At 41.2% G+C, this 12,821-nt stretch overlaps 1 protein-coding gene across 6 annotated transcripts in view; it reads right to left on the reverse strand.

The window, feature by feature from the left end:
- MBOAT1 (membrane bound glycerophospholipid O-acyltransferase 1) overlaps window positions 1–12,821 on the reverse strand; it is a 57,212-nt gene that overhangs the window by 23,076 nt on the left and 21,315 nt on the right. For 4 of the 6 annotated variants that reach the window (XM_083822422.1, XM_083822424.1, XM_083822425.1 and 1 more), the window contains 3 exons: window positions 12,057–12,202; window positions 11,442–11,519; window positions 7,635–7,730 (listed from right to left, as the gene is read on the reverse strand). In XM_083822422.1, the coding sequence (XP_083678548.1) occupies window positions 7,635–7,730; window positions 11,442–11,519; window positions 12,057–12,202 (320 nt within the window). The remainder of the gene's footprint in view (window positions 1–7,634; window positions 7,731–11,441; window positions 11,520–12,056; window positions 12,203–12,821) is intronic. The other 2 variants (XM_083822420.1, XM_083822421.1) reach the window with 2 other exon arrangements.

The following is a 12,821-nucleotide window of genomic DNA, read 5'->3' on the forward strand; positions in this document are numbered from 1 at the left end:
ACTTTTCTTCATCTTTCAGACAGCTCCAATAATGTGAAATAGTCATTCTAATTTTTATTCCAATTAGTCCTTCCATTTTATGAAAAGTTTCTTATAAGCTGTTTTCAGCATTACCTTACTCATCCTATTTCTCAAAGTAGGTTTTCCCATTCAGACAAAGTCTATAGCTTTGCTTTCAAAGATACAGAAATCCTACTCCTTTAAGCCTATAAAAAGCAATTTTTTTTTTAATCCTTAGGAGAGACAGAGTCTTTCAGTGAACCACCAGTTCTAATGCAATAAACAGCTTTTTATTTTGTCAGTGCTTGACCCTTTAACTTTATGGGTGAACACTAACACTTGTTTAAAATTACTTCAATTCGTAGCGTGTGTCTTACAGCAAGCACTTTATGCTAACATCGAAGTGGATAACTTTAAACCTCAGGCTCAGAGCCAAAACTGTATGCCTTTAAGTGCCTAAATTTAGACACTTGTCTTAGAAGATTGGGCCCCCCACCGTACAACATCTAAACACAGAGAAGAGAGAGGTCGTTTTTATCTATATTAGGAATTCATAGTCTAATTCATAGCACATTGTACCCCGGCAGAACAGACGAGTCTCACGTGCACTTTTATCAGAAAGGACATACGGTCTGCTTCCCTCAAGCCCGAACGCCAGAGAAGACACATCATCAAATGTGACACCACTGACCCACGGGTGGGAGGGTAACCCACAAAATGCATCTGAAGCATCTTTAGTTCTCTCTCCTGCCACCTTCGTATTACAGATCTACCTATCTATTCTATACCCTGCTTGGGAAGGTGGAAACCTGCTGTATGGGAGCAATGGATGACACCCACTAAATCTTTCACAAGGTCAGCAACAGATATCATCAAATGTTTTGCACAACAGGTGAGCAAGGTTTCAGGTGAACAGGGACCATCTTTCCTCCCCCCCTCACCTGTCTACCATTCCCCCATCGACTTGATGTCACTGGCAGCCCAAGCCTCAGTTGCAGGAGAGGTCACAGCACAACAAGGCAATAGCAGCACTGGAGCTCTCCCTTCTCCTGGCACCCACTTGGGGTGTGGGGCCACCGCTTCTGCACACCCACACCCTGTTCTATTCCTCCCAGCAGACTCATGCATCTCTTCTCATCACACACACACACAGCAAGTCAAAACTTGCTTTTTTTCTTCAAAATAAAATAAAAAATACATCCTTCTACATATTTGCAGAGTAATGCATGGCAGTACAAGTCTTGAATCAATATTAAAAATCAGACATGAAAAATAAATTTATTATTAGGGAAAAAAAAAAAAAAAGAAGTAACATCATTTCCTAAATATGCACATGAACTTTGACTATTAAAATTTGGCTGTACCAGCGTAATGAATTGTTATTTCTGTTCAGCCTTTATGGTAACGTCTAATTTTAAATAGTAATAAAGTACTGAATAAGTTAATAAGTAAAATACAGAATCACAGAACCACAAAATCACAGAATGGGCAGTGTTGGAAGGGACCTCTGAAGATCATCTAGTCCAACGTCCCTGCTGAGCAGGATCACCTAGAGCACATTGCGCAGGATGGTGTCCAGGCGGTTTTTGAATATCTCCAGAGAAGGAGACTCCACAACTGCTCTGGGCAACCTGTTCCAGTGCTCTGTCACCCTCACAGGAAAGAAGTGCTCCCTCAGATTCAGCTGGAACCTCCTGTGCTTCAGTTTGTGCCTGTTGCCTCGTCCTGTTGCTGGGCACAACTGAAAAGAGACTGGCTCCATCCTCTCAACACCCTGCCCTCAGATATTTATACACATTGATGAGGTCTGCCCTCGGTCTTCTCTTTTCCAGGCTAAACAGGCCCAGCTCACTCAGCCTGTCCTCGTATGAGAGGTGCTCCAGCCCTCTCATCTTCTTAGTAGCCCTAATATTATATCACATATAGCCAAGTGTTTCTAACACGATAATATTTTAAACCTTAGACTCAACTGGAAAAAAAGTTAGAAGTGCTAACAGATAAGAAAGGGAGTTTGCAGAACTATAAAACTTCGAATAACCTTTTCTTTCTCCCAAATTCTGAGATGGGCAGATTATTGAGAGTGGGACAAACTATTAGATTGAATTAAAAAAGAAAATCTAGACTTGTGTTTACAGATGAAGCACAAAGATCTACCCCTAAGACAGAACATCTCATAGAATCACAAAACAGTTTGAGTTGGAAGGGACCTTCAAGACCATCTAGCTACAACCCCCCTTCCATGACAAGTTGTAGCTGCATTGTGCCATCTACACACAAAACATATTGGACAACTTTTAAATACTTTTTTAAACTGTCCCAAGCATTTAATATGAAATAGTAAAGACAATTTACTTCATGAAACAAGTTTTAGTGAATTTCTTTAAATAAATTATTAGCATGAAAACATTTATTAATATGAAATAATTTATTTCAATACTTAAAAAATCCCTGTTTCTACCTAAATTAAAATGCATTGAAAAATAACAAAATAAAACAAAGATGCAACAGTTTACAGAGAATGCTGAATAAAGACAGAAGGTTTTGCTCCCCTGAGTAAACCTTCCAAACAGAAACATGCCACTTAATGTCATTTTCAAACATGACTTGTCCCATCAAAATTTGCCCAGCAGCACAGGCCAGGGGAACTCAGGATGTCTGCATTAGTTCATGGCCTGCTATGGGGATCCTCCCCATATCACAGACAGGCTTCTGCACCAAGCAACCTTCAGTGCTTATGAGAGAAGACGTTTACCAAGCAGACTCTGCCTGACCTTAGGTAATCCCATGGAGAAGTCTGGCACACACTAGCTAGAAATAGTTTCCACTGACCTGATTTCACTAAGAGAGTAGGTGGAGTCAAAGGGCTCATTGCAGGAAAAAAAAAAAAAAAAACAGCAAACATTTATTTCAGGTTTGTCTCTTTAACCTGGAAACAAGTATGAGGAGTTCACATAGACACACTCCACTATTGACATTAACTGTGCTGGCAAGGTGATCGCTGAGCCAGGGACACCACAACAGCTTCACTGGCAACAGGCTCAGACTTCCCCTTTCGACAGAAAAATGAAGAACTGCTGAAGTGCACACAGAGGAAGAACATTTCACTGAACACGCTTATGCCTCCAAAGCAATTTCCAATTTGCTTCTTGCTGGTTTTTGGCGAAAGATCCAAAACAGTATCTTACACCTTCATGACAGAAACATTTCACTTAATATAGCATTTACTTCTAGAGAAGCATCCCAGGGCACACTAGATATGCGGAGCTTTCTGGTATGGACTGACTGCTTGAATCTTGGCTACTTAGTAGTTCCCATGTTGCAGCTCCTTCAGGGCTTCTGTGCAACCATGGTAAGCGATCTCAGTGCAGTGTCAAGGACACAAAGGCCTGGCAGAATAGCCAAGCAGTGAGCAGGCATGGAAAACAGAACAGCTGCCCTTTACAGGGCAGTTTTAACAGCAGAAATCAGCCCCAAGCTTGCACTGCTCGCCCTGCACCTACTCTGCTAATACTGCCTCTAGAGACTTGCTGTGCACCAGAGCCATCCAGAGCTTCTGGAACGAACACTGCAAACAACACACTGCACTTTATATATTTTAAGGAGAAGAAAGTAAAAATAACCAACTAAACTCACAGGACCAGATAGTATTTCTGCACTGTGGTTCAATGCAGCATTAGGGGAACAGAGTAGCTCTATGTCTGTTTCCATCAGCAAATGTATTTCCTTTGTAAAAGCTGGCTGTTGTACCTTTGTTCTTTTCTTTTGTGGTTGACACTAAGCCACTGAGGGGAAAAAACAGTAGCAAAGCATTAACCTTCACAAGAATTCACTTGCCTGAAGTGACACTCATTACTGAAGTATCTGGTTATAGGGCTTTTCTGGAGAAGCTCTTTCAATGACCATCCTTTTCACAATGGTTTGCTAACAATGCTGTTGTTTGGCATGTCAAATATTGCTAACAGGTTAAGATATCCACTAGTTCTTGGGAGCGATGTCCACAATAACACCAACCTAAGAGGTTTCTGTAGGAAGGAAAACCGCTTGCATCTCCGTGGTGATCCAGGCTCTGGTGTCCCCAAGACTGTCAGAAGACTGAAACCAATGCCAGTGTATATGGTGATTTTCACAAACTGAGCTTTTTTCTGTAAGGAATGGCACCAAGAAGCTCACATATGCATGGCTGACCATTTCCTGACAGAAGGAGCTGCAATATTATGAAATTTTGCTCAAGCACTACATGAATTCAAAGAGGAAAAACCTTTATGGTCTTAATCAAGCAAAGGATCAAAGCAGACACAAAACTTCACATGGATGAGGAGTTCCCCTGAATTCTGTCCAGATGATCATATGCATATGGTATTTGCTCATGTAGCTTGCTAGACTGAAGCTGTATCTATTACTAGTTCTCAAAAATCACATCCAAAATCCCTTGCTTTTATTTTAAACTTATTTCTCCCTAAAGCCACAATGTTACTATATGCAAGTCTAAGCCTGAGGCAAAGAAGAAAAATGTATGTTAGTATTACCATTTTTATAACATTGTATAGAAACCAGGCAACTTACCAGCATAATCCTCTTAGCATAAAGAAGAAATAAGAAAAAGAGAGGAGTTAGGATTTAGTTTTCCTCGGTACAATGTATAAATGCCATGCAAACCAAGCAAAATAAAATATGCATGTTTCTCTCAAAGGCTGATATGAGTTAAGGGGGAAACACAGCATTCATGTATCTTACAATTAGTGCTGAAAAAAAGAAATCGGGTTTTCTTTGAGAAAGATGTCAGGAAAAATTTCCTAAGTTGTGTCACCACATTTATGCGAAATAAGATAAATGAAAGAACTTTGATTAAATTTAACTATGTATTTATATATAATCAAAATTGAAGTATAGCAAGCTGGATTTTGTCTTCATTAAAACCTGTCACGTAGTTTATAAAAGAGGACTTTTCCCCTAAGTACAATGCAATACATGAAAACTCTTAATTTAAGAAGTTGCTGTTATCAGCTTGAGCATCTTTTTGATTGTGAGAGTCAGTGAACAGACCTACCCTTTGCAGGACTTAGAAGAATTAACTAGTCACCAGTAGAGAACAAGTTCCCTTACTCCTTAAACGTGAAGTGATGAGTCACAGCTTGATCTTTTGTTTTCCTTTACTTAAGGCGTGACTCAAAAGTTACCTTGTTCTCTGTCCATCTCTACTCACATTTTACAAGCTGTGTTCTCAGAAAGGGAAGGGGAAGACCAAACAAATAGCACAACCAACTATTACTAAGGGACCAAAAAAATACATTTTGAAACACACATAGAAAGGCTTATGCATGCAAACTGTTAAGTGCACAAAGCAGGTCACAAGAGCAAACAAGGTATACCAACTTGCAGCACTGACATTGAGAAACATCCACTTAACATCTGGCTTGTCACCTCAAGGAACCAACATTAGAAAGCTGATGACACCAGAACAGGTTACGTGCCTATCTGATGTGGATTAAAACTTCCTCCTTGTAATCAGGTATCACCAGAGACTTAAGGGATACTGAGAGCTCAAATACAAATTAGCAGATGTCAGGCTTTTTGTTCACTCTTAACAATTCCCCTAAATCCAGGGGTGTGCTTTTTGATTGTTTCCCCCACTGTGTTCAAACAAAAGGCTGGGAGGCTGAAGGGAGATTGGCATCACTACATGGATTCTGTTTTAGTAGTTTCTCAAGTTCTGACAGAGATTTTTAAGGAGATCGTTCTAGCCAGAAGCCTGTTTGAATGCTTCCCAATTGTTGCACACAATATATGTGGAACCATCAAACATGGGAGAATGGGGAAGAAGAGGTTCAGATCCTGCTTATACATGGCAAAACTGTGGTCAAGGAGAGTATTTTCTCTTTTTCAGTCATAACATCTCTTTAGGTATATGCACAAAGCCTCAGAGGGCATGTATTGTTCACAGCTCAGGAAAACAGATTGGAAGAGATTTATGAGGATGACCTCAGTGTGAGCACTTTAGATGGCAAGTTTTTATTAATACCACTACAATATTTTCATTTATTCTTAATTTTTAAAATGTGCCATGAAGATGTAGTTGCCATCTGTACTACAGTTTCTAGTTGTTTCCTAATTGACAGTTTCATGTTTGATTCAAGTTTAAGAATTGGTTTGTATCTTAAGGATCAGGACAAAAAATAATAATGAAAGTTTGGGTATTATTCTTTCACTACTATTATCCGCAAGCTCGTCATTAGATGAGTAGCTCCCTTTTCACCATGAGGGAAGAAAATGCTATCTAGTTTATAAAAACAACTACCATTCCTCTTCTTCCATCCCCAGTCTCAGCTGGATCCTTACTAAATATCTTCAGAAAGAGACAGCTAACATGCCTCACAGTGCATTTCTGAACACGCTATTCAGAAAAGCATGCTCTCTCACATTGCTTTCTCTGTCTCATACACACACAGAGCTATAACATTCCAGTCCCATTTATAGGCTTCTTGGTATGCCACGCTCATTCAGGACATGCTTTTGTGTATTACAGGAACCACAGAAAAATTAGAGAACTAAATTTCTCTAAATGTGTAAGTTCTGTTTCCTACACCATCCTCTAAAAAAAAGTTCAAGAGTACCAAAATGACATTTTTTTTCCAGAAATGTAATTAAATGGTTAAACCCACCACCACCTCACACAGAGACACATGCACACACAGTAGAGTAGTTTCCTACTCTATGCCTGTAAGACGACAGAAACTTGGAAGAGTCATCTGTAACTTACTGTGACAGTTTACAGAGATTTTTCATGGTATGTTAATAATTACTCTGTATTCAGACATTCAATTAAACAAGTGGAATATGGATTAGCACACTTTTTAATTCATGCAAAAAATATGCCTTTCTCTCATAAAAAATATACAACATTAGCTGTCTATATTTTTGCAAAGCATCCTCTACGGCTTCAGTGAAATCAAACAGAGAGCCAACAGTTCACATAAACACCACCGTTCCACAGAAATGCATGGCATATTGAGAAGCTGTGCTGTTTAACAGCAGCCACAACCTGCTCCAAGGACAGAATCCATACCACGGGCACAAAGATGGACAGCTGATCTCTTCTCTGCTTACCCAGCTCCTCCAGCTAGTCACCCCCCAAGCCTCTCCTGCCAGCAGCTGGATCCCCTGGGGTGGGAAACACCTTCCCAGTGCCACCCCTGGCCTCCTTCCCAGATGTAGATAAATGGGAACAGGGTAAAGGACAGCTCCAAGCCGATGGCCATGCCCAGGAAAGTGGGAGAAGGGAAGCCCATCCCAGCCCACACCACCTCTCAGGGCTGAGCACCAGGGACCCAGAGCACCAGCCTCACTGGCTCGCCCCTCCAGCACCTGCGAGAGACTGTGCAGAGCTGTCCTCGCAGGCTGCTCGAGGGGGAACCACCACCTACTAACCAGGTAGCACCTAGCAGGGAAACAGCAGAAGCAATGAGTCACTAAAAAAAACACAGTGTTTGTTCCTTCCTTCTTTAAAAAGGTCTTAGAGAAAGCTTAAGGCAAACAGAATTGAGGGCGCTCCCCAGATAACATCAATACTATTCTTAAAATGTACTAAATTCAACTAATATTAATTGATGCAGGACCCAGCCTGCAGACTCACTCACCCGGAAAAATCTGTAGTGAGAATACCATAGTGAAATATGTATATTCGGCTTATGTGGCACAACGTGAGGTATCCCATAGCTACGACAAAGGAGTACCTGAAAACATAACATACAGAAAACATAGTTACCGACACAAGTACCAACAAGAAAAGGAATCACTCAGACTGGGTTTGGGCTTGTTCAGGAGTGTGTCTTGATTTTTGCAAATTATGTTGTTTACAAGTCCGAATCTACATTTCAAAATCTCACAAAGAGGATTTGGAAGAGGATTTCTATGGATTTCAACCCAGCTGAAAAATTACGGAGATGTCTCCTCACACTGTGGGTAGAAAAAAAAAAAAGGAAAAGAAAATATAGGATCACTTCAAGTTGGGCATCCCAATTTCAGAGCTTCCCTTTTAGAATGCTATTTTGAAATTTGTCTCACTCACGTATTTGATGTATTGTAACCAGATGATTTTGCACGTGTGTTGAAGTTATCCATTGCCTTTTTTATCTGTATATGCCCTTTATTTACACATACAACTCTTACTGACCTACCAAAAACTAAATTATTTCAAGTTTAAGATATTTTCTCTCTAATCATTCTGTATAAAGGCAGTTAATGACGCACAGCCTAATCTTTTCAGTTCTAAATGCCAAATTATGCCACCTTCCATAAGAAGCTTTCCTTAGGTGGAGCTTGACAAATTCACTCTCCATTTTCCAAGACGACCCCAACATTGTTAGGCAGGAGAGCAGTGTGACACTTTCTACCCTAAGATTTGCACTGTCTGAGGTTTGGAAGCGTTGCAGCATCCCAGTGGGCCAGATGCAGTGCTTCCCACAACTAACTTCTCCCTGTGTTTACCCAAGCAAGAAAGAGGACACCGGGCAAGTGAGAAGCAGGTGGACATTTGGAAACAAGACTGACAAATGAAGCAAACCAGAGAGCGCAATGGTGAGCTGGGACACCAGAATGAGAGGCTTATGTCCCATGGACTTGAGATGGGCCAGGACCAGGCCTGCTGGTGTTCCCTGCATCAGGAGAGACTAGCCAAAGAAGAAGATACAAAGACCTACAGAGGAAAGAGACTGCCCATCCTGCACACCCAGCAGAGCCGAGCCACAGGCAGGATCCTCTCCCACCAGACACAGAATAGGATGGGGCAGAGCAGCGAGCTAAAGATGAAATCAAACATGAACCACAGTCAGCAGATGACTGAAAATGAGCCAGGCCTTTCTCAAATTATGGCTGGCTTTAAAAGAAATGAGTTGCTTTTTTTTCTCCCTGGGGACTAATAAACTGTAGTGCGAGTGACAGTGATGCGATTGAAGCCAAGGATCACAAGACAACCTGCAGTGCACGTGGCCACAGCAAACAACAGGATGAAAGGCAGGCTGAGGGGACATGACAGCTTCTTCAGGCGATTCAGAGCAGAATCTATCTTACTTTATCTCAGTCAGACATCCAGTCCAGCGAGGTCCTCAGGCTCCCTCTCATCAACTGAGAATGGCAATTCACCCAGCCGAGATACGTAACCATGATAGATGGGATGAAGTGTCTAAAGTAAGCCTCAGTGCTTAAGTGTAAAGCACCTAGATTGAAATGGGGGTGAGCAGAGACAGGCACATAGAGCTGCTGCTGCGGCTGGGAGCATTTCTGATGCTAGATTAATTTGTCAATTTATACGTCTTGAAAGCTGGCAGCCTCATAAGAGAGCATGCTAGCTGAAAATAACCAGGGAAAGGTGCATGCAGGTTAAACAATGTTGTTGCTTTATTTTTTTTGTTCACTCCCACTTGTATTTGGGGGGGGAGGAGGGAGTGAGAGCAGCTCTTGGACTCCCACTACAAAGGTCCCAGTGTTCTCAGGGGCCTTCTGCATGCACAGGTCCAGCTGTTACACTTGATTTTTTCGAGCTTCTCAAGCAGCTTGAATACAGTTATTTTGTTAAAATTAATAATGTGTATGTACTCCAAGTATAGTGGAATACAGTAGAAAAGACCTAACCCAATCTTCCCAGCCCTCCTGAGGTTTTTCAGCATGTTGAATTGCTATTTCACGTTGACTCAAGTACATACATGACTATCTCGCTGTAGTAGGTGACATTATGCAAACTGGCTTCGTTTCTCTTCCAATGTACAGGTGTTTTTTCCATTGTGACTAAGTGGCTAAACAGTAAGAGGGGGGTTTCCTGATGAAACCATGCCTATTTCCCTACCACCACTCCAACTTGTCTAAGAAGATGTAAGCATTGGATGACTCCCTCTGTAGTCTTAGTTCCTACAGTTCATCTCTCTCACAGTTACGGGTTACTCCTGCATTTCTTCAAGGGATGGGCAGGGATAATGACTGGAAAACAAATAATACACGTTTTTAGCAACTTTTCCTTCTGGCCTCTGGATGGCATTTCTGTCACAAACATTGTCCAATTACTTTAAAAAAATGTATTAATTATCTCTGGACTTCTAGGCTTTGCCATCATACTCTGTGATGGGCTGGGAAAAAAATAAAAAATAAATAAATAAACCTTCTTCATTAACATTACTGTGCAGGTGCAAAATGCTAGTGACTGCTGTAACACAGGCCTGTTGTTTATCATTCACATTTCTAAGCAATCCTCAACAAATCATAAATTATGGTTCCCATTTGGATATTGGAGAGGGGTTGCCTCAAGAAGTGGTAAAGAAGAAGGGGAGATCTGAGCATTAGATCCTCAGACAGCCATGACCCTGAAGACAAGTGAAGAAAGCGTTTCAGATCCCCAGTTCAGACCGATGTGAATTCAGCATGCTGAATTCATCAGCAGCTGCAGAAAGAGCCACACTGAGAGAGAAACCACCTGTAACACACCCAAACCAAACCGCAGGATGAACCACGTACTCTGAGGGATGCCAACACAAAAGTAAAGTAGTGGGAAGAACTGCCAGCTCATCCCTCTAGCCTTCTATAAAGTAGCAGTTTTACAAATAAAATTTCCCAGTTATGCAAATTGATGGGAAGCAAATAACTCTGCCTACACAATTTTAAAAAATCCTGCTTCCTGTAAGAGTATGGCACCCACATGAGAAGGCTAAATGACTGAGCAGAGGAGTTCCTTCACAGGAATTTCCCCTTATTCAGTGAAAGAAGCACATGTAACTTCCACATAGTTTTCATTTTCATTAGAGTGCTTTCTGTCTTTCAGCTGGCACTCACTTGATAAAGCCCTTTATGTGGCTTAGGTGTCTTCCTCTAAGACATCTCTATAGGGAAAGGAAAGATCCCATGGTCAAGAACTTCTCATAATGCTGCCGTAAGCTTCCGCTTCAAAGTAATAAAGCATGTGGAACCTTCTACTTTTTCAAGCTCCAAGCCTAGCACCTAATACAAGACTTATTTCACAGATCACTAAGTTAAGCTGCCACAGTGACCTTAACTGAACTACCTAACTCAAGAATAAGTGGAAAATACTTAAAGGCCAAGCAGCGAGGGGGAAAACCCATTAAAAATTATTATTTAAAGCAATCCTCAAGGACACAATACCAAGGAGAAAATGACTTCATTATGCTCAAGAAACCATGGGATTGGGCATAAAATGCTAGGCCTGCAAAAGACTACTTTTGGGGCCAGCAATTTCATAGGGAAATGCAATATATCAAGGCAAAAACCACAAACTGGGATTACAGCTGCTTCTGTAACTGAAAGGACAAAACCCCTACAAGTAACTGGGAAAGAAAGTAAGGAAAGAAGATAAAGTGGTACTGGAAAAAAACCTCATGCTTCTCAATGAAAGGAAAGAAGCCCGGAGGAGCAGCTCCAGTCTTGTGGCCACATATGCTCACCTGTGGATGTTGGGAATACTCGCTGTATTCATAATGCCATAGTTCATCATCACCAGGACAAAAAGATGAATGGAATACCTTGAAGACAACAAAGTAAATATTTAGGTGATTTCTATGTGACTTGCAGGGGCTGGCAGTTCAGTGAGGGAATATTTTCTCATGTGAATGACATAAATGTGTGTTGATCCAGTAAACATGGATTATCACAATGGCATTTTTATAGCCTGAATATCCAATAAAAATTAACGCTTATTGACAAGATGTCAGGATGTTTGATTTAGAGAAAAAGCTGCCTAGCTCAAAGTGTACTTTCAAACTGGATGCATCTTTTCCAAACAAGCTATCTTCACAGCATACTACTATGGCTTTAACAGCCAGAACAAATACATCACAGATTAAATACCTCACTCACAAATGTTTTCATGGCTCATTTTACTCTGAGGGCTTGGGGTGGTTATGCTGGTAGGAATTCCTCCCTCTTTTATTTTTTTTTAATTTTAAAGGATCACGAAATAGAAAGTGCCTTAAGACTAAAAACAGAATATCCAGAAAAGCTGATACGGAGTTTAAAATTATTCTTGCCGAAGCCTTGTCTACTTGGAGATTAATACTCACCACCCAAAGCAGAAGACAGCAAAGTATATTCCAAAGAGGGTGGCAAATGCATGGCGAACAGCAGAGCTGGCGTGACTGGGACCCAAGTAAATACGAAACCAAAAGGCGGCCAAAAGGGCAAACAGTTGACAGGCTACAAAATTGATCTGTAAGAGAAGAGCAAAACAAAAAAAAAATATTTTAATTCTTGGAGGTGGAGGAGGAGAAGTCTCTCCATTCTCAGAACAATAAAGAGCAGAGGTAGGAAAGGGGGGAAAAAAAGTGAGAGAAACTAATTTTTTCTTTGTTTCTCTGAACTCTCACTTGTGAGCCCAAGTGGTGACTCTCCACCCCTCCCTGCCCTCCTGGTGCAAGGCAGAGGCCGGGAAGCAGACTAGGACTTTGAATTATTATATGATTCAATCAGGTATATGTGGAGTACAATCAGTCCCTGGCTGGAAGCTGCTATCAGGCACCAGGACAAGCAAAAGCTGCAATGTCCTCAGAGCAAAACTGACACCAAGCTGCCTTTCTCCAGTCAGCTTCTCTTTGACTGCCTCAGCAGAAATCACAGGAGCCAGAGAAACAACAGAACTCAGGAGCCATCTCTAACAGAGCAGTAGAGCACTAGGGTACCGCATCCATAAAACCAGCCTGGGCCCTAGACAGATGGAGTTAAATTAATTTATTCATCCACAGTCCTTTGTTATTATTTTTAATCCACTCTGAGCTCTCCAGCAGCATGTCATCCTAGACCACGCAAAGCTAAATAGTCTACAACATATT

The sequence above is a fragment of the Anser anser genome, assembly GCF_964211835.1.
Source record: "Anser anser genome assembly, chromosome: 2".
NCBI classification, from domain to species: Eukaryota; Metazoa; Chordata; class Aves; order Anseriformes; family Anatidae; genus Anser; species Anser anser.